Here is a 21,724-nt window from a genome sequence, read left to right on the forward strand (position 1 = left end):
GAGGGACTGAAACATTGATGGATTATTCATGCTGGAGGTTTGTTGACGCATGTTGACAACAGGCAGCGAGTCCTGCCTAGTGCCTTGCTTCTGCACCCTGGCAATCATGACCTCATTTGAAGACTATTTTCACTGTTTGTGATTTGCTCTGAGGAAAGGGACACACATTTAGAGCCATTATCAACCACTAGGTCTTACTTACATGCATGTCCGTGCCCCTCTCTTGTTCTCTTCACACATTATCATTTATTATTAACATGCTTTTCACCAACAGTCACAGTTCTCATCCAGGCATGCGCGCACTCACATGCATAGAGTTTTTTCCACACACATCTTGGATAATTAACAACTTGTACTGCGGCACGAACAGCCTGAGACAATTTGTTTGCCCGAGCCGGTTGGCATGGCTGACTCAGAGCCACCCTCACAAAGGCCCACATGCTTCATCTCTACATGCGCTTTCTCACCGTCCCTCTCTTCAGCAGCTATATTTGGACACTTCTTTTGACCATCCCTGCCTCCTTCCTTAACTTTCTGTTCTTCATTGTGTTGCTGACCCCTAAGCACTTTTTTAATTTTCTTTCTATCACCTCATCTTCCCTGTGGTGTCTCCATCTGGAGGTCAGACGCTGAAGGACACTCTAAAGGTGGACTCGCGTTGGCGAGAGGTTCGGGATAAACAGAGCCATTTCTCATAAACAAAAAGGGACTAAGCAGATGCTTATTGTTTGTGTGAAAATAACATGGATCAAAACTGTTTGGAGGAATGCCCTCTGTACATGAATTAACTTTGTTTTTATATGTTGTGGTCTGTAGATCAGAAGAAGGAAATATTAACAGAAGAAGAGGCAGCAGCATAATAACTGGCACGCTGACAAACAGCAGCACCGATTCTGCAGCATTTAAACTCTAAATGGGGATTTTGGGAAGTAGGACAGATTATCTCTTTCCTGATCAAGCCTGAGAGAGCAGCTGGAATGAATCGGAGGTATCTCCGATCAGAGAACATGGAAATACAGAAGATTAAGTTCACGAGCTCAATAATCAGGGTGAATAAGTTTGCAGGACTGTGAAAACCCCCAATAAAAAGTGGGGGGAGGACAGCAGTGCGAGTCTGAGAGGTTTGGCTGTTATTTTAAGTCATTTCTTATTGCAATGCACCTGTTTACCAGAACATCTGAGCGGCAGCCTAACTTGGGAAGTTTGCCCAACTTATTCCGACGATGGTCCAACGACGATGGTCCAACGTACTGTTCACTCGCCTTCATTGTCATCTTGGTCTGAGTCGGTGCAGAACGTGTTTCTCCAGCGTTTCCAAAGGCACCTGAATGCAGCAGCCCTGTGAGACGCAGCGTTGCAGGTGTGTGAACGTAATTGCGCTTTTGTTTGTTTAGTGCGCACAAAAGTGCACAAACACAACCACTCGGCCCTTTTGATGGCTTTCCGACTCCCTCCCCCCTTTTTCGGTCTTCCCTTCTCTTTCATCCCCTCTCATCGTCGCACGTGCACATACACAAACACATGCTGTGTGCGGCGTCGCGGCGGGAGGGGGACGAAAAGGCAGCGATATAAGGAGAGAGGACAAGAGCTGGGATCGTCCTCCCAGGAAGTGAAACCGGGAGAGGGAAAGTAGGGAGGACGACGGGAGGGAGGGCAGGTCGACGGGGGACGGCTTTGACATACGTGGACGGAAGCTCTGACTGGAGATGATGTGAGTGCCTGTTCCAAAGACTGCTCCCCTCTCTGCTCCTCTTCCTCCTTCCGCTACTCACCCGCCAGCTGTTTCTCTGTCCTCTCTCCCCTTCCTGTCTGCGTCGGTGCATCTCCTCCCCCTCACCCCACTCTGCTCTACCCTCTTATTCATGGTTTGTTTATAGCACGTGTGTGTGTGTGTGTGTGTGTTTGTGCACGTATGTTTGAAAATGAGCAATAGAGAGATGGTGGAGAGAGACGTCGGTGTAATTGGAGCCGTGGGCTCCGTAACCACAGGAGGGAGCTGATATTGGGATCATCGGTTATTCTTGGAGAGTCGGCCACTGTATCCCCGTTATTTGCAGCGTTGCATCATTGGAATTTGAACCAATATCTGATGTCGTGTGGCGGGAATGACAGCGGACCGGTTCCCAAAACGGAATTTTCCGGCTCAGCTTGATCACTTCTGAGACGTGGCCGGGACAAGACGTCACTCGTGTTTTTCAGTGAATGGGAAGTGGGTGATGGATGGGCTGAATGGAGGCTGCATATCAGTCAAAGGGAAATGGAGGAGGAGGAGGAGGGGGGGGGGGGTGACTCCAGTGTTGTTGACCACATGGACGCCTGCATGTTGGGACTGTGGCTGCTGCAAACCAAATCTCTACAAACAGTCCCACTTTCCTGTCTCAATTACCTCATTTCTGTCTCTCCTTTTTAAAGCTACCTTATTCCCCCCTCCCTCTGCTCTTGCTTCTTTTCTCTCTCCCTTTTTCTCTCTCGCTGTGTCGCAGTCACAATGAACCATCTCTCTCTCTCTCTCTCTCTCTCTCTCTCTCTCTCTCTCTCTCTCTCTCTCTCTCTCTCTCTCTCTCTCTCTCTCTCACACTCACTCTCTCACTCTCTGTCTTAAGTATGAAGGGGCTGGGAGAGCTCGGTCCTCTCCCTTTCCCTTCTTCCATCCCTCGCTCTTCCTCTTCCTCCTCTCCTCCTCCTCCTACCTCGTGGCTTGCGCTTGCTGCTGTCTCACTGGAAGACGGAAAGGAGAAGGAACAGGAGGAGGAGGAGAGGGAGGGGAGGAAATGGCGATGGGGGCATGCGGTGAGGAGGATCTCTCCCTCTCCCTCTCCCTCTCTTCATCCTGGCCGTCGCTGGGCCCTGTGAATAGGAGCGTCTGGTTCATTTACAGGTACTTGCCATGGATTTTTTTTATTTTTTACCCCCTCCCTCTGTCTTACGCTCTCCAGTTGCCAGGGGAGACAAGGGGAGGTGGGGAGGGACGCATACATGTGGACTTCATGCTTGGCATGGCTGATCAATGACATAGATTTGCAGATGTTGCAGTGCATGCTTCCAGGCGGATGTGTTTTATAGTTGCGTGTGTGTGCGTGTGTGTGTGTGTGTGTGTGTGTGTGTGTGTGTGTGTTGGACGAGCGACAGCTGCAGCTGCACAGCCCCGCGTGCGAGCGGTGCAGCTGTTCTGTGTCTTACTGTATGAACATGTGTGATTTTGAGTCGCCCTCTGAATAAATATCCTCCTAAAAAGCTGCAGTGGCACGAGCGAAGCCGACGCAGGTTTGCGTGGTGCGTGTGTGTGTTCAGGTGGTATTCAGGTACGGCGGGGAACGTACCGTCCCCTGCTTGGCCGGATGATTGCACATGTCATTCTTTATGATGTGCAGCGTGCGTATTTACATGGTTGTGGGTGTGACTGAATGTAAGCGGAGGGAGAAATCCAGGATGACAGCAAAGTGGGGTCTGACCCAGCGTGCTTTCTTCCACCTCTGCATCACGGTGGCGGCACTTTGGCGAAGCGACTTAATGCCGTGACTTTGACAAATGCTGCGCCGGATCACTCTGCTCACTCGCTTGTGTCTAAGACACTGTTGACAACACTATGTGACTAATACCGAGCGGCACTATCGCTGACTGATCGCTCCCAATGATGCATTCGACATGCTGCACTGGAGTGGCGCAACCTGTTTTATGTTGATGTTTTATTGTCACAAGGTTAATGCAACGATTTAAACTGGTGTTATATCGGTAACATGTAACAAAACCAAGAATCACATCCGTGTTTTATCCCTGCCAAGTAGAACTTTATGGGATATTTCTCCCCTTTGCATTTCACCCAGGACGGCCTTCATGCTCTACTAAACAGAGAACAAGCACGCTGTGGATTTTGGGAAGTGGGTTATTCTAAGAATTCTCTTGTTTAGGCAGCACTGTTCAGCCACCCTTGGATGAGCATTTGTTCCATGGATTCGGACTTGAGAGGCTGAAGCCACTGAAGCACATCTAATGACACTTATTTGATGGCAGCATTGATGACAAGCTGGTAGGAGGAGATTGTGTGGAGATACGTGCCTCCTAAGTGGGCCGCATAACTGCGAGATGTGATGTGTTTGAAAAGCCAGCACTCTGTGTACGTTTGTCTGTGCACGTGGTCATTAACTCGACTTTGCGTCACTCTTTTCTCGGTGATATTCTGCATTATTCTTAGCTGCCACTTTATTACATCTTCCACGGGTGCTCGTGGTCTGTAATGTTAGCGTCTTTACGCTCTTAGCAAAGCTATGATTTAAAAGTTGCTAATGGTTACGGCTTGCATTAGTCAGCATTTACTCTTGTGCATTTGTGTCCCTGGAGAGTTGCTACATGCTGCACCCTGTTGAGAGGTTTATCTGTGTTTGTATGTACAGTGTGTCCCCATTTATCAGCTCGGTTCCTCTCAGGCTGGGCAACACGAGCAGAAGAGGACAAGAATAACAAAGAGACGAGCCTTGGCAGAGACAGAGACGCTCTCAGCCTGTGGAGAGCATCATGCACTCCAATGGAGAATGAATGAAAGGGATCATTCAGGGCAAATGTGATTATGGCAAAAATTAGTGGAAGTTTGAAGGAAAAAGGGAGGGAAGCCAGTACAGAGAGAGGTATGGAACAGTCAGGGCCATTAGATAGGAGAAATGTACAAAAGACTCAAACTCAGTGAAGAGTGGAAGAGAACGGGAGGAACAGATGGAGAGGGCTGAGACTATTTTGGTGCACGATGGGATTATCTGCATGAGGTCTACAGTGTGTTACAGCTGATGCGGTTTATGTATATCGGTTTGGCAGAATATCGCGTTGGTCGTTCCATTCATAACAAGTTTGTTGGAGGACAGATGCCTTTATAGCACCCTTATTTACTAGCATGTGCCGGAAATCTCAACAAGCCATGATACAGCCAAGACAATGTTTGCTCCGATTCCTTGTTTAAATTTCATTTTGTGCCAACATATTTTTATCTGAGAGTCAAAAATATTCCCCCACATTTAATGCTATTACAGTTATTTAACATTATTGCAGACTCTGCAATGGAAGTGAAACCCGAATAAAGACAAACAAGTCCATTTTAGCCCCGAGAACGTTCTTACTAAAACTTCAGGGGCAAAATAAGTGATCAGAACTGCAACTACTAGTGTGTAAAGTCACACACAGAAGCACTTATAGACTTTGACTAGCTTGAGCGGTATTGTCAGGTGTGGTTTTATTTAGACGAGTCTTTGGTTCTGTCTTATTCCAGAACAGGACTGTGCAGCAGCCGTTTCTCCTGCGCTGCTTCTAACCCCATCTTCTGTGTCTTCTCTGCTAGCGACTATATAATCAAGGAGAAGACGGTGCTGTTGCAGAAGAAAGACAGCGAAGGTTTCGGCTTTGTGCTGCGGGGCGCTAAAGGTGATTTGTAGGAAATAAACGTCGCACTTAACGACGTTGTGACGTCTGGTCCTGTTTGTTGCTTCTCCAGCTCAGACCCCGATCGAAGAGTTCACCCCCACCCCGGCGTTCCCCGCCCTGCAGTACCTGGAGTCGGTGGACGAGGGCGGTGTTGCGTGGCGAGCCGGCCTCAGGATGGGAGATTTCCTCATAGAAGTATGGCCACGATTTGCTTGCACCAACGGTTCTTTTCAGTTTTGGACCCGTTGCCACCGGTGACTAAATGCACGGGCAAAGCGTCGAAACTGACCATAAACTCTTAATCTATCCCAGGTCAATGGGCAGAATGTGGTGAAGGTCGGCCACAGGCAGGTGGTCAACATGATCCGGCAAGGTGGCAACAGCCTCATGGTCAAGGTCGTCATGGTTACCCGCAACCCTGACATGGACGACGGTTCGAGGAAGAAAAGTAAGGATGAGTTCAGTATGGCCTGGCGTGTTGCTGCAGGTGCTTCCTGAGCCTGACCGACCCCGCTGTCCCCCCCCCACCAGTTCCCCAGCAGAGCAAGAGGCTGAGCACCCCGGCCATCGCGCTGAGATCTAAATCCATGACTTCAGAACTGGAGGAGATGGGTAAGAAATTGGCTCCAATACAGAAAACACAAACTCCAAACAACCTGGTTGCAGTTCCCTGACCTGCTCTGTCAGAATTGAATCATTTTATGACGAGAAGACGAACCCCTCAATAGATCGTATCATAGTGGACGTTTTACCTGACTGAGCAGATTATATAGGTGAATTTATTTATTTTGTTTACATATTTACAGCTTATTCCATAAGTAGCTTGGGTGCTAATGTTCTCTGTGAACGTCAGGGATCAGGTAGGGCGACGGTAGCAGTGTTGGGGCGACTAAACATAGCTGAGGTGTGGAGGGGAGTTAAGCCGGGGCTAAATTTAGGCGTTAAGAAAGTGGGAACGCCGATAGCGCAGCCGACCCAGCGACAGCGAGTAGAGGTGAACGTGGATTAGCTCGCGCTGGAATGACAGTCTCAATGCGTTTCACTGTTTTTTCAGAGGTTCCACACTGTCACTTCCAGCACCCCCACTACAGGTAACCCCACCCAGAACAACGATGTCGCCATCCACCCTGTGATCCCTCTCGCACTGCCCGTCTCTCTACCCTCTTATACCCCTGCACCCCTGACCCCACTGCTCCTGGACCACAGCTTTAACCCCGCCCACTGAGCAGTCCGCGGGCCTCTCTCCTCAACACACACACATGCACACGCTCATAAACATGTTGCCAAGGTAACGTCCCGGAGGGTTCACCTGAGTTCCAGGTGCCACGGACATCACTGCGGGCGTGTCGTGTTGGACATGGAAAGGATGGAGAAATATCTCCCTGGTTTCTATAATGTTTTTTTTTCTTGTTCTTCATGAAGTTGCGAAGAAAAAACAAAAAAAAACCTCATCCAGTGTAAAACTGAGATGAGTAATTTTCGAAGAAAAAAATAAACTATATATATATTCCCGGTCTGTTGCTATAGTAACGGCTGTAGCATCCCCGTTTGAAGCAGAACTGTGGGAGAAGAGTTCGCGTGGCGGGTCAACACCCCCATTTGCCAATCAGGTTGTTGGCTGGGATTTTGTGACCCGGTGATTGTCTGTTTCTGCTCAACATGTTCCGTTTGATGTCGGGTTCTGGGCATGGCCAGTGAGGGCCTGGTGGCCTGGTGGCATGAGAGCTGCTGGCGTGTGGACATGCTGGAGAGGGCCGTGTGCTCTTGGATCTGCTTTCACTCGTTTCCTGTCTGCGCTGTTAAAAATGCAACTGTCCAGCATTTCTCTGTGGGAAAACAGCCCTTTGATGACTTTCTGCCTTAACCCCCCCCTCCCCCCCACCTCCTCTCCGTGGTGTGACCTCACCTGACCTGCACCAAGCATGAGCACCAGAATCACAGCTCCTGAACTCCACATTACGAGCTGCTACTACACACACTTGCTGCACTGCCAGCACTGTGAAAATCTGCCTCATCTCAGCACACGAGTGCAGCACAATTAGTGGGACGAGCTTCATGTATCGGACACCGTCGGAACCCATTCGGAGCCCTCAAGAGAACGGGCCGCAAATGAATGAAGAATAGATGCGTCCCCACTGCTGATTTCTATCACCACAACCAACATGAAGAGACAACTTTCAGAAACATCTCGAACCATTAAGGGGACACTTGACGACTATCGTTTCTGAGCACGACATAGTCGGCATGTTACATTTGGCTTTGCAGGAGTAGCAGGAGAAAATCAGCAGCGTTTTTGTTTAGGCTCCAGCTTAGTGGACATCTTCTGACGCCAGCCTGGCTTTTTATATTGGGGTTGCTGCCGCGTGTGTACGGAAGTGTGTGTAGATGCGGCGCTGGAGCCAGCGGTGGTGTGATCTCGATGTGACTGACCTCACAAAGACCTAATTCAGACACAGCATGGGGACATCAAAAGGCTGAGTTTAACCACCTCTTATTGGGGTTTTTACCTGAGACCTTGGTGGCCGGAGGCTCCCGTCCCTCCTGGGTTGTGTTGGCTGCACTCAAGGTTTCCAACATTCCCTTTAACGTGTTTTACTGGTTAGATCGGAGTCTCCTGAGGTCGGCTTCGGGACATTTGTGTTGGAACATATTCTGGTTGGAGCCAACGTGAACGAGGTCGACGCCTCGTGATCTGAATGGGATGGAACGCGACAGTAAGGGTGTAATTGGAAGCAGCCATTGATGCCATTTCCTACCGAAGTGGCTGCTTCCCAAAGGTGTTTGATTTTGTCCTCTCGGTGATTCAGAGAAAACACAATAAGCCTAATTTTAAAGTGCCTGGCTCAATTTGTGACACTGCTGGAAACGTCGTAATGAACCGTGAGGCGATAAAACGTTGGGGCAATGTTCCCGGCAACGTTTGGGACGCTTCGCGCCGCTCCACAGTTGTTTCATAGTAATAGTTGCTGATTAATGCGCGTTGTTATTGGCTGCAATGTTTTATGCAGATATTCATTTGGTGACTCTAAAACCATCATGTCAGTCAGGTTTAAAAAAAAACCAACATATGCAACACAATTATCAGTAAACCAAGCAGCTTTTTTCAGCTGGGATGTTCCGGGTCGTTTCCGATGTTGGCTCCCCTTTAATAAAGGTGAAGGGTGTAAACACCACGACGCCCCGTCGGGCGCTGCCGTATGCTCATTCTGATGTAACGGAATTCATTTGGTTTTTAACATATCTGAGGCCGTCCCACAGCGCTCACCCAGAAGTGGCGCTTCAAGATGGGCGAGGACGTTAAAAGGGCAATTCTTGTTTCCCCGACCACCCGAGCCTCAGTGTTGGGAAGCCTCGGTGTTTAAAACCGAGGCTTCGTGCCTGTGTGACTCTTCAGAGTGCTGTCGTGCTTGCTTTAACGCTTGAATGTTAACGTCTAATTTGTGTCTGATTACATGAAACAACAGTGGCTCCATTCATCACAGTCACACACACACAAGCTCACTCACCAGTGGATGTGCACACCGAAGGGTTGTCGTTTATTCCTCCTCTTTGCTGCCCCGTCGACTCGTTTCTTCACCGTTCGTTGGTTTCACCGCTAACTCTTTGCTTTTTTTTTTTTTTTCCTTTCTCCTTCCTCGTCCTGACCTCATGCTGGCTGGATCCTAACGAACAGTGGAGAGAGGTGGGAGTCAGACTAATTCCCTCTTTCTGTGTTTTCCAGAGTCTGACAGAAAGAAACGACATGTAGTATCGTAGTTACCGAACACGGGTGTGAGAACCAAAGTCAAAAAGCCCGACGTGTTCCATCAGTATGTCAGACTCGGGGGAACATGATTAGTATTCACTGCAACTTTGCTATGCACCTCCTCTCCTGCCAAAACTTAAGTCTCCTTTTGTCCTCCTTCCAGCTGCTACCCCTTGGAAAAAAAAATCAGGTACGCTCCAACACACTCCTGGGTTTGGGTCCTAGAACCACTCTTCAGTCGCTTCATTCCAGGTTTAATTTCTCCCGTAGAATTCGAATCCGCCCAAGTTACAGAGAAGAAGAGGACAGTCTATCAGATGGCTTTGAGTAAGAGCGCTCATGTTTGTCAGTGATGTATCCCCAACCTCCTCCCCTCTTCCTCACCCACCTCCATCCAGTGTGTCCCTTTCCACGCGCCCTTTTCTCTGTATTGTTGAAGCCTCATTTTTTCTGTCTCATTGCTGTCTGTCTCCTTCTCTCCTGTCTCTTTCTGCCTCTTTTTTTCCTCTCAGATAAACTAGATGAAATTCTTGCAGCAGCTCAACAGACAATCAGCACTAATGAGGCGCCGGGGACACGGGGACAGGGGCCAAAAAGAGACAGGGGGCGAAGCTTCTACGGCAATGAGGTGTGTTTCTGAGGCGTGTTGCTTCTTTTTTTTCTGTGTCTGAGGTGTGTAATATACTTTTAAACGATATTAAAGCTTGTCGCGCTGCAGACACACTCAGAAATACTCATTTTGAACAGGGTACGCTTTTGAAACCCCACCTCATTTCCCCTTTCTCATGCCAGGAAGGTAAAAAAAGGTCAAATATTTGCCTTCACACACTTGATTGAAGGCTTGTGCAGCATGAAGCACAGTCGCTGGAGTCGGAGTGGTTCTCTTTCAGTGATTATTTGACTGTAAATCTGCAGGAAGCTTATTGATACACGAGAATTTGAGTCCATGCAAACGAGGCTGCGCCCGTCTGTCCTGTCGCTCATGGTCTTTTCTCCCTTTCAGCCGAGCTTCGGGGATCAGGCTGGGATGGGGGTGATGCCTTCAGGGCTGGGCGTCAGCTATGACCGTGGCCAGTACACCTCTGGTCACGGTCCACCGCACGGTATGCAGCGGCAGAAATCCATCGGTGAGGCTGTCTGTTTATCCTGTCTGCCCGTCCCTGCGCCTGTCTGTCTGTCCTCCGGAGCGGTCGAGGCGTCCACTGTGCTGACCTGTTTGTCTGTGGCCAACACTGTCTTGTGTGTGACCAATCTGTGGACACTCTCTCCCTGTACTGTTTATGTCACAAGCTCTTCTGCTAGTTAATGTGTGAGGATAAAAATAAGATACTTAATATGTATTCTCACAAGTGTTTGTTACGCCCGGTAATCTGAAGGATTATTGTTTGTATCTGTAGCTCCCAGAATTCCCTATTGAATTTTAATGTGCTCTCTGATGACCAGCGAAACAAATGCTAATGAGGTGCTATTTGTTTGTGGTAAAAGCACCACCGGAACCTTTAACTGACGCGGAATTGAGGACAGACCTTTTGGCGGGTGGATGGCTGGCAGGTTTAGACAGACACTCTCAGATAAAGGTTTCCTTTATCTAACGGTTCCCCTAATCTGGCTCGTTTCCCCCCTAAAAACATTCAAACGTCTCATGACTCCGGTAAAACATCTCTCATTTGTATTTTTGTGACTTGTGAATGTCGCGCTACAGGGGTACCTGAGGAGGAGAAGCAGTTCCTGCATCCTCCGGCCGTGAAGTTTGCTCGCAGTCTGTCGGTGCCCGGCCCAGATGACATCCCCCCTCCTCCCACCACGGCTCCGCCTGATCCGCCGTTCTCGTCTGCGCCCCCACTCGGCTGGAGAAGCAAGTCACCTCAACAGTCCTCCGTCTCCGTGTCCCAATCTACTTCCACCTCTGCGCATTACCAACCCTACTCCCAGCCGATGCACTTTACCCACGGGGGCAGGGAGAGGATTGGTGGTTCCGGAACTACTCCCAGTGGTGGAGGGGTGGACCACACCACCTCTTATGCCCACGCAGCCTCCCATGCTGCTCAGAGTAGGACTGCTTCGCGGAAGGTTGCCTATGCCGGGGAGCCTGTGGGCACCAGCGGAGGGGCAAAGGCAGCAGCGCTAAGGAGAGGCTACAGCACCGGTGTCCCCGCGTCTAGTATTGCCACTGTAATGCCCCAGCAGCAACAGACGGCCCAGAGCCAGCCCCAGAGAACGGAACGTGCAGCCGGAGCAGGCGGACCAAAAGGAGGCGCGCGGAGAGGCAAAGGTCCGTTGGTGAAGCAATCCAAGGTAGAGGACCTACGCGTGGGTCAGGGTACACTGGGCGACAAAGGCTCGGTGGAAAAGAGTTCCATACCCATACCCACCATTATTGTTAAGGCCCCTTCCACCAGCAGCAGTGGACGGAGCAGCCAGGGCAGCAGCGTAGAGGCAGATGTTCCAACAACTGGGGATGCTGACGAAACCAAAACGCCGCACAGCCCTCCGTCCACTCCTGCTGCGCAACCCCCCGCGCCACCTTCCATCCCAGCACCGCCGCCTCCATCCTTACCTTCCATTCGAACGCAGGATAACCTGGACTACACCAGCCAGTTTGGGGCAGCCATTGTTGGTGCGGCTCGAAGGGATAGGGAAAGGTTTCACGAAGCCCGTCGAAAGAGCGCCTCCTTGTTCATGTCTGCCGAGGAGGACGTGAGCCTCAGTGACGGGATCGGAGGAGGATCCAGGACGCAGGTGCTGCAGCAGCAGATTAGCGCGCAGGCCGATAATTCAACACGGCTCCGTCCGTCCAAGTCCATCGACGAGGGCATGTTCTCCGGGGAGACTTTTATCCATCATACCCGCAGTATGCCTCCAGCCTTTGGACTACCCGAGTACTCCTCCCCTGCTCTGGATTACCAGCCTAAATCGGTGCCTACTGACCTGTACACAGCAGCAGGCAGGCAGCCGGTTCCCTCTTCTTCCACCACCTTTATTCACCCTCTGACAGGAAAGGCTCTCGACCCAACGTCGCCCCTCGGGCTGGCCCTGGCTGCCAGAGAGCGTGCTCTAAGGGACGACGGCAGGCTAAGGAGGGGAGCAGAGCACCACTTCAGCCGCCAGATGTCGAGCGCGGCGTTTCCCTCCTCGGCTTCCACCTCTCAGCCTGTGTCGGTGTCTGCAGCTCAGTCGTCCATCTCCTCCTACCTGGTCACATCGTCGTCTCTAGCTGCCACCACGCCTACCGTCGGCCGCCCGCCCTCGCCCAGAATCCTCCGAGGACTCGGGAACGTGTGGAGTGAGGAAAGTGGTGGAGGGGAAAGAGAGCGGGAAGGAGGTGCCGCGCGCGAGGGGTTGAGGGTTCGCTTCTCCGAAGACAAGACGGTCCACACGCACCATTACCAGTCCCAGCCGTATCAGGCGACCTACAAGGAGAGGGAGCGAGAGAGGTCCAGGGAAAGAGAGCGGGAGCTGTCCAGAGAACGGGACAAGGAGGGTTACATGAGCAGAGTGGAGCAGACGGCCAGTGACAGCCTGTCCCAGCGGGGAGCCCAAACTCAACCGCCTCAGAGACCCTCATTTCTTAGAATGGAAAGTCAATCCGAGGCCTACATTCTGTCCCTCACCCCCCCTTCTCCTCCAGCTACGAGCACCCAGCAGACGGCTAATACCGGGACCGGCCTGATGGTTCTTCCTCCCCCCGCGCCCTCGGTCGACGCAGACGACGAGTTTGTCTACGCCGACCCCCTTCCTCCTCCTTTAGAGTTTGCTAACAGTTTTGACAAGGGGCTGGGAAGAATATCGGGGTACTCGCAGCAGAGGATTCTGGCCAATAGTCTCGCCTCTCACCAACATCAGGTGCCGCCGCCGCCGCCGCCGCCTCCGCCACCTCCCCAAAAAGAACCGTTTGCCAGTGGGTTTCCCGCTCATACGTCGCTGCCCTCCCCACAGGCGGGGGACTCCACCGCCTCCAGCCTTACATCCTATGACAGCGAGGTAGCAAATCTAACTCAGTCGGTTCACTCGCCCTCTCAGACATCGCCCAACCCCCCGCCCCCTCCCTCGCCCTCTACTTTGCAGCCTAACACGATAGCGGCTGCTCCGCCTCCCCCGTCCGTCTCTCCACCGCCGCCTCCTGGAACATATCATCGGCCCTTTTCCATGTCGCACCCTCACCACCTTTACAACAGCTCCCACCCTTCTGGACGCTCTTCCCCCACACCTCCTCTACACACTGTTGCTCTTCCACCAGCCTACCGTGGTCCACCAGTGCCCTCTTCCACTGCTGCCGCCTCGGCTCCCCTGCGGAGCGCCGCCTCACACGCCACGACCGCTAGCTGTGCTGCTACGACCGCCACTGCTGCCGCCACAACAAGCACCTCCACTCAGCTCTATCAGGAGCGAACACACGCCACACATGCATCTTCCACCTCCATCATGGGCGCTCGCAGGACAGGCGAGCACCACCGTCCACCCGCCGCCAAAAAGGGCGAATCCCAGGAGACGGTGGTGGATTCGGGGATCGAAGAGCTGGACAGCCGCAGCAGCAGCGACCACCACCTGGACAGCATCCTGGCTCTGAGCGGGGCCGGTGTTCGGGGAGACAGGCTGGACCGAGGGCGGCTGGGGGGAGGAGGTGGGACGGGAGAGTCCGAGAGGGGAGGGGACTTTCTGGAGTCGTACATGAGCTACTTCGATGGACAGACTTTTGAGATGCAGAATGCCACAGCGGTCGCCTCCACTTACCCGAAAGCCAACAGGTTCAGGGACGGGGGTCGCACCGGCGACCTCCAGAGACAGACGAGCACGGCGCCGGCTTCCTTCCACTCCAACAGACAACGGGAAGAGCAGGAAGAAGAGGAGGCCGAAGAAGGAGTGGCCGAGGACCGAAGCGGCCAAGACAGTTATGGCGGCAGAGACATGCAAAATCTGGGTCGGCCCATGTCGCCGTACTTTGACCGACCGCGTACTCCGGAGATGAAACCTCTCTGGGGCGAGGGGCAGATGTCTAATGACGGGGGGCAGCCTGGGACGGGGTTGGAGGGAAAGAAGATTTACCATTCTCCGTCCAGTATGAAGCCCAGTATCATAAATGAGCTGAGCAACAAGCTGCAGCAGAGGAGCAAAGAGAGCTGGAGCCAGAGACCCCTGAGCAGACACAGGTACCCTCGTTGTTGTTGTGATGCACGTTGTTGTTGTTGACGTTTATGGCCACTTCCATCCCTGCCCGCGTGTTCTGCCTAATAGAAAAGTAGAATTTGATTGACGCTCTGTCCCCCTCCGCCCTCAGGTTTTCAGAAGACTCGGCGTCAGCGCTGAGCCCCCCCTCGGCTCGATCCTTGTCGCCCTCTCCCATCTCCTTATCCCAACCCACGTTGTCTCCGTCCCCCACCCCTGCCTCCCAGTACCCGAGCTGGGGAAGGTCTCCGTCTCCTCAGCCTACAGCTCCGGCGCCGACCACGCGCTCACGTTCCCCTCTGTCCCCCACCACGTACTCCCCGTACCCCACCTCCCCCAAACACAGACCCGTCTTCCGGACCAAAGCTCTAGAATTCCAGTTCATTCCCAGTCGAGAGTCCCGTAAAACAGATGCACACGCGCTGCAGCGCCGGCGAGCGCCAGCCCGCTCATCTCACCAGAGAGGCCCAAACTGGGTCCCCCGCGGCCGTCGTCCCTTCCGCTCCTCCCCACCACGCCGCTGTACAGCGCCCTGTATGACCTCAGAGGTTCCATCACCCCGCCCTCGCCGGGGAACCCTCTCGGAGACCCTTACTTCTCCCCGTCGCCTCCCCTGTTCGCGCCGTCTGGTGCGCCTCCACCTCCAAATTCCACCTTAGTAGTTTCCCGTTCGCTCTCTCCGACACACTTCCTGTCCGGTACCTCCTCTCCCCCCCTTCACCCGCTGCCCCCGCCCCCTTGTTTAAGTTACCCTCATCTGCCGCCTCCTTCCCCCACGAAGCCTTTCGCCTCCAAGCCGCTGCCATACTGGACCAAGTACGACGTTGCAGATTGGCTGGGCTACCTGAACCTGGGCGAGCACAGGGAGCGTTTCCTGGACAACGAGATCGACGGCACGCACCTGCCCTCCCTCACCAAGGACGACTACCTGGATCTGGGCGTGACGCGCGTGGGCCATCGCATGAACATCGAACGGGCCCTGCGGAGCGTCATCGACAGGTAGACGAGGATGCTGCCTAAAAACGAACTGGAGACGTCTCGATTCTTATGTCCTCTGTCCTTCTGTCCTCTGTCCTCTGTCCTCAGGCTGTCCAGCAGCCCTTTTCCTATCTCTGTGCTCTCACCCCGGGAAGGACAGACTGAGAGACGGATGGACGACGGCAGTCGGAGCTGAGGCTGCAAACCCAGAAGGAGAGGGCAAGATTAAAGGATGGGGGGGGGGGGGGGAGTGGGAGTCACTGATGAGGGAAGACAACTGCTGCTATCCACGGTGGATTCACACAACAAATGATCGGAGGACAGATTTCACGCTGGGCCGGGGCCCAAAGTCGGGCGGAGACACAAGGATGGGAAACACAAAGGGCTGCCTACCCACAAACGCACCGGCGGGCGCTTCCTGGCCGCGGCGGGCTGCGTCACACACGTGCACCATCACACAGCCGCACCAGAAACACACATATGGAGACACTGTGGTGACAGCGGACACGTGGCGTCGCCCAGACGCCGCCCCCGGGGCAGCGGGCCTCGGGCCTCCTTTCTCATTTGATCCGTTTTCTAGTGCAACGAGACCCCTCCCAGCCTGAGAGGCTGCTGATCTGATCGTCATGGTGACGGGTGCAGGTAGGACGGGTCCTGCGTCCTGTCCGCGTCTGGCCCGTGTCTTGTTCTTACCTCACCCCTGGCGAGGCTCCGGCCCGTGAGCAGGATTTTATGTCTTTATCCGATAGTTCATCCTCTTGTAAGGACGTATATACAGACTGGTCACTGTATTCCACAATTTGTAGCAAAAACAAGTGCCCAGACCAACAAAAAAAGACAAAAAAAACCCAATTTCACACATTCAAAGCCACCCAAAAATAATATTATACATGCCTGCATGCACACACCAACATGTAGACACACACAAACACACACACACACACACACACAAGCACTTAATGGTGATTGTGTTAAGAGTTTCTGAGACACCTTATAGAGTATATAGATGCACCCTGTTTGTTTGGATGTAAGATATATGATGAGTGGGCAGGATGAGGTCCAGGTGAGGAGGAGAAACTCCCCCAGAGAAACTCTTCCAAGTGTTCAGACCTCCTGAGGGAGGGGGGCTGGCCCGAGAGGGGGGGGAAGAGCAAAAACTGCCAATTTCTATCTCTTTCCTCCCCAATACCCCCCCCCCCACCACCACCACCACCACCACCACATCCAGAAGGCAGCGAAGCGATCCGAGAGAAAACACTTCTATGGAGTTTTAATACTACGATTATTCTTACAGTTTTTAAACTTTAACTGGGAACACTGGAATCCGGACGTTGGTAGGAAGAGATTTATTGTTGCTAGTTGTCATTACGATCATCGTCCTTGCTGTTATTACAGGGGCGGCGGCCCCGCGCTCGCCGACCTGCCGGCTCCGCCCCAAACGCAGCTGTTTGTTTACGCGGACGCATTTTGGGAGGTGAGACGCGCACGTGATTTTGTGCACGCTGTCCTGGACTCCCGTGATGAGAAGCACGTTCTACCCTGGAGAAACCCGGCGCCACATCTGCAGGGTCCTGCAGCAGATGTGGCTCCAGCTGGGATGAAACGGCCCCGCCCCGGATTACAGGCACGCGGTGACGCAATGAAGACCACCTACATTTTTAGGCCATAAGACGGTCGTTTCGGAGAATATTTCAACATTTTCCTGAAATGAATTTTTCTTTGCGAAATTCCAAATATCTGAGAGAGTTGTGAATTTTGCAGGATATTTCTGTCCTGGATTCAGAATAAGGAAGCTTATTTTAGGCTTGAAAAGGGCCCAACATGTGTCGCTTCTCTTTGATCTTTTCCCCGTGATGCATTCGCTTCCTTTGATCTTTGCCTTTGTCGGATTCCCACTTCAGTCCTGCTTTTCCTCGCGTTGCTGGGATGAAAATATAAGGGCTCTCATGACCTACCTTCAACAACGCGTCACCTCCTGCTGCTCCCGTCCTCCAACACACATTAATGGTCTTTGTTCTGGGGGGGGGGCACGTGTGAATGATCAAAGCTCACCGAGGAGCGGTGCGTCCGTTTGGTGGTCAAGGTCAAATGAAGGGGAATAGCAATAAGGACGATGAAAATAATGGTCACCTAATTATCGTTTAAGATGTTAAAAAGTCTCAAAGTTCTAAAGAATCTCTGTCTTCCAAATGTTTATCAAGAAAAGGCTCCTGTACTTATTTACCTGCTCTTTCTATACAGTTGGACCCGTTCTCCAGCCTGCTTCTGCTCGCCACCCGCGCCGCCTGTGTACAAAGCGCTCCCTGCAGCCGCTGATGCGTCGGTACCGTCGCCGCTCGTCGTTTACCAGCATATTATGCAACCACGCCCCCCCCCCCCCCCCCCCACCCCTCTGAGGCGTTTGGGAACGCGGCTGCAGTTCACCCGCAGCCTCGACCCGCTCGGTTGTGATGGGCTCTAAAGTTCCCGGAGTGTAAATAGAGACGGTCCGGCCTGATTCCAGGGAATCCTTTTTGATCCGTTTGAGGAATCGGTCCGACTCTATAGAAGGTTCTTCTTTTTTCCGTTTCAGAGATCTTTAAGAGAGAGAATACGAGTTGATGAAAGGCAACGCAGAATATTTATGTATATGTGATATGCATATACACATTCATATGAATATATATGAATTTCAAATGTTTTAAGATAAATTGTTAGAATTATAATAAAGATAAAGAAACAAAAGTCAAGTGTTTAAGACCTCCTTGTGCATCATTTCCCCCCCCCCCCCCGGGTAAACATTTATAAATCGTGTATTTAAATGACCAGACTTAACCAGCAGGTAACAGCTGGTTTAAGAGGGTTTTTAACAGGTTTTGGGTGGTTTATAACTGGTTTGAGGATGTTTTTAACCTGATCCGAGGGAAAACGCCACTAAATGACGTCATTCTGAACTTAACCTGCGGCTGAACAGTTCGTAACCAGTAGTTTTCTCCTTTACACCTGTACTCTGGTGGATTTTAGCAGTAAATAGACAGATTCAAGTATAGAAAATCTTTATTTGTCTTCATAACAAAATACAGCCGAGTGTTTATGAGTTTAACGAGTGAATGAAGCCAGAGTTGAGTGTGGAACTCCAGACTGAGCCGCCCCTGTTCTGGCCTCGGGGACCTGCTGTGGGACTGGCACCAGATCAGCAGTAGATCCTTTAGGTCCTCCAGGTGAGCCGGAGGTCATGTTCTCCCCTCACCAGCCTCGGGATCCTGCAACAAGCATCAGCAACATCAGCCTGAACAGAGTGAGGAGTTGTAGCAGCCAAAATCACGACACGATCCCGCTGATGTCGATTCACACGCATTTTCAGTCAAAATCAGCTTCTTCTCTCCTCAGAAGCTCCGGCTTGTCAGGGCCAGAGATGCACGTCTGTCTCCACGCAGTCTCAGAGCCCAGTGCACGTCATCACGGGAGAGCAGAGCCAGCGGTGAGTTTGAGCGCGCCAATGCAACGTTGCCACGGTAGCGTGTGAAGACTTTTACACACCTTCAGCGGCGGGAGCAGGGGCCGCCGGGTTCCACCGAGGAGTGACCTACAGAGACAAAAGGCTCGAGTTACAGCGGCGCCGGCGCCATCAAACGTTTGACCATCGGCGCATCTCCTCAGAAACGCTGGCTTGTCAGGGCCAGACATGCACGTCTGTCTCCACGCAGTCTCAGAGCCCAGTGCACGTCATCACGGGAGAGCAAGGATGGTGGATGCACCTTTGACCACCGGCTGGGTGAGGCTCACCTTTCAGGTCCCTAAAAGAGCCACGCGAGGGTCTGGTTTCAATGGTCCACAGCAGCCTGAAGAGACAAAACCACAATTAACGTGAGGGAAAACACACTTACTCCCCCTAAAAACCCAGTTCATCTTCTCCTCAGAACCTCTGGCTTGTCAGGGCCAGACATGCACGTTTATCCTCAAACAGATTCAGAGCCCAGTGCACGTCATCACGGGAGAGCGGAGCTAACCAGCCCCAACAGACATTAACAGATGTGTCACGGCAGGTCCATAACGCAGGTAGGCGCATTTCACAGCTAGCTGCTATGCTAATGACCACGTGGAGGAAGGCCCACGTGCTGACGAACAGTCTTCACCTTAGATGAAGCAACGATTAAATAAGAGTTTTATCGTTAAACGCATAAGGCTTTACTAAAGCCAGCGTATCATAACTGATGATTGCTGGTTCTGGCGATAACCAAGTGGAGTTCTTACCGGATTATGTACGTCGCCGTCTCGCATTTGCGTTGCAAACGCTTCTTATGCATTTAGGTCTCATAAGTTGTCTTTAAAGTTAACCTACATCCCCCGGACCGCGATGTACGATTGCGAGGGGGATTTCGCAAAAGTTGGGGCGCCAACTTCTCTCCATGCTGCGTCGACTGCAATGACGCCGGTTTTGCTGCTTCGTGCTTTAATGTCTGGGAATGTTTTTACCGACCCGAGAGTTTAGTGCCGCCCCCTGGCGGACGGGGGTGGGAACGAATGCATTTACTATATCAGGTTGACGTATGTTCGCCTCTGACAGTCAAATATGGAGTCAATCTACATTAATTATGTAGGATTGACCGTAACCTAAAGTGCTTTTTGAAAACATATTTTTAATCCATATCATGGTGTGGCAGAAAATGCCTTTGCTGTCACCTTTGAGAAGTTGTAAACGTGCCATTGCTGCCCCCAGGTGGCCATAATGTGTTACCACAGTTGGATAGAACAGAAGGCGTTAAGACGTAAAATAAAGTAACGCAGAACGTGCTCGTAATGATCGTTTCTGTGACTTATTGTGTCCACCAGGTGAAAGGGAATTTTAGACCAACTAATACGTAGCGCTAGTAAAATAAGATTTTTTACTTTCAGTCGTAATAATTCTGCCTTCTGTTGGATAATGACGAGATGTCTTATTTTGAAAGGCACACCGGAAACAGTGGTATGATCACGTGATATTTATTGTACAGTGATGCAATTCTCACATTTTACCACAAGAGGGAGACAATGTCCACGTTTCTCAATACACTGTAACTACAACAAGCATCAATGCAAAATGAACGCTCGTAACTTAAAAATAAGAAAAATAATTAAAAATGAGAGGCAATAGAAGACATTTTTTCTACTTCTATATTTTGTCTTCATATTCTGGAGTTCATCCGCAAATTCTATGTAAATTTGGCTCATTATCTGGCCTCCAGTGAGGAACTACAACTCATGTTTGTAATATTTAGGTTACTTCCGGTAAATAAGTCGTTGTTACCACTAGCGAGCTGCTAGAATTCAATTTGCAATATTTTCCTTCAGTCTAATTTTGAAATTTAAAAATTAACTGCAGATTAATTTGTTTTATCAGATGATTGAGTAAACTGGATAAATGCCTGAGCAAAACCTGAACTCTAACTGTGGGTTTTCGTTAGATTATTTGCATTTTCACTAATTTCTCCTTCTTTCATCGTGCTCCAACGTGATCTCGTCGTTTTTTATCAATAACAAAAACGTCCACGATGAAAAAGTTTATTCAGATTTTGAGCTCTTCCGGTCTTCGACCGCTGCAATGACATGTTCAACCACAAGGTGTCACTAATGTCGCGCTTTCAAAGAAGGTTTCGCTGCGTGATGTTGACTAACAACAACAACAACAACGAGACATATTATTGCGATGTTTGTAACTCAGCAGGGTTAAACTACAACCTTTAATTTATGTGAGTTTTCCAGGAAACTCGTCTGAATTTCCAACTTTTATCACTATTATCGCTGACTGTCAATCCTGACTGTTGTTATTAAAGTATTCGCAGGATCTCGTGATGTTATCATGGGATCCTTCAGCCAGCCCTCGAGACCTGATGATAGTGTTGTGATCACAAGATTAGTGTTTTCGTGCGTGTAGTCGGCGTAACATGGGACAGTTTTACGTGACATGTTCTGACAGGGAGAAGGAAGAACAAGAAGAATCCTTCTCTGGGGTCTGTGACTTCAAAGGATCTCTCTCTCTCTCTCTCTCTCTCTCTCTCTCTCTCTCTCTCTCTCTCTCTCTCTCTCTCTCTCTCTCTCTCTCTCTCTCTCTCTCTCTCTCTCTCACCACACACACACACACACACACACACACACACACAACACACACACACACACACACACACACCGGATGTCTCCTCCAGCTGTGGAGGCTGGCCCATCAAAGGGTCCTGAGGGAATGTTGGAGGACGAGAGCTCAGATGTGGAGTTTTCCTTATCTGGTCATGCTGCTTTGGGTCTCTTTCTGCGATAGTAAACATGGCTAATGGTCCAATTAACACACACATGCACGCACGCACGCACACACACACACACCACACACACACAACAAGTGTTAATTGGTGCTAATCTGAAAGAGATGAAGGGAGTGAATGCAAGATAATAAAGAGGAAAACTCCAGAGAGGGAGGGGGAG

The 21,724-nt window shown here is 51.2% G+C and overlaps 1 protein-coding gene, 1 long non-coding RNA gene and 3 other non-coding genes across 5 annotated transcripts in view; 1 reads left to right on the plus strand and 4 right to left on the minus strand.

The window, feature by feature from the left end:
* shank1 (SH3 and multiple ankyrin repeat domains 1) overlaps positions 1–18,024 on the plus strand; it is a 41,689-nt gene extending 23,665 nt beyond the window's left edge. The window contains 12 exon segments of the mRNA XM_057015442.1: positions 5,324–5,406; positions 5,477–5,601; positions 5,719–5,854; positions 5,938–6,018; positions 9,315–9,341; positions 9,422–9,478; positions 9,664–9,779; positions 10,155–10,278; positions 10,854–14,298; positions 14,427–14,755; positions 14,758–15,313; positions 15,401–18,024. Of these exon segments, the coding sequence (XP_056871422.1) occupies positions 5,324–5,406; positions 5,477–5,601; positions 5,719–5,854; positions 5,938–6,018; positions 9,315–9,341; positions 9,422–9,478; positions 9,664–9,779; positions 10,155–10,278; positions 10,854–14,298; positions 14,427–14,755; positions 14,758–15,313; positions 15,401–15,488 (5,167 nt within the window). The 3' untranslated portion in view covers positions 15,489–18,024.
* Positions 18,025–18,310: 286 nt separating this feature from the next.
* LOC130515311 (uncharacterized) lies at positions 18,311–19,737 on the minus strand. The gene is made up of 4 exons (XR_008947178.1): positions 19,526–19,737; positions 19,058–19,113; positions 18,812–18,857; positions 18,311–18,534 (listed from the first exon to the last, which is right to left on the minus strand). It is a non-coding gene; the product is annotated as an uncharacterized LOC130515311 (long non-coding RNA).
* LOC130515613 (small nucleolar RNA SNORD88) lies at positions 18,651–18,742 on the minus strand. Its single transcript, XR_008947228.1, has one exon. It is a non-coding gene; the product is annotated as a small nucleolar RNA SNORD88 (small nucleolar RNA).
* Positions 18,921–19,012, minus strand: LOC130515614 (small nucleolar RNA SNORD88). The gene has a single exon (XR_008947229.1). It is a non-coding gene; the product is annotated as a small nucleolar RNA SNORD88 (small nucleolar RNA).
* LOC130515612 (small nucleolar RNA SNORD88) lies at positions 19,181–19,272 on the minus strand. Its single transcript, XR_008947227.1, has one exon. It is a non-coding gene; the product is annotated as a small nucleolar RNA SNORD88 (small nucleolar RNA).
* Positions 19,738–21,724: the final 1,987 nt, after the last annotated feature.

Source organism: Takifugu flavidus, chromosome 18, assembly GCF_003711565.1.
Source record: "Takifugu flavidus isolate HTHZ2018 chromosome 18, ASM371156v2, whole genome shotgun sequence".
Classification (NCBI taxonomy): domain Eukaryota; kingdom Metazoa; phylum Chordata; class Actinopteri; order Tetraodontiformes; family Tetraodontidae; genus Takifugu; species Takifugu flavidus.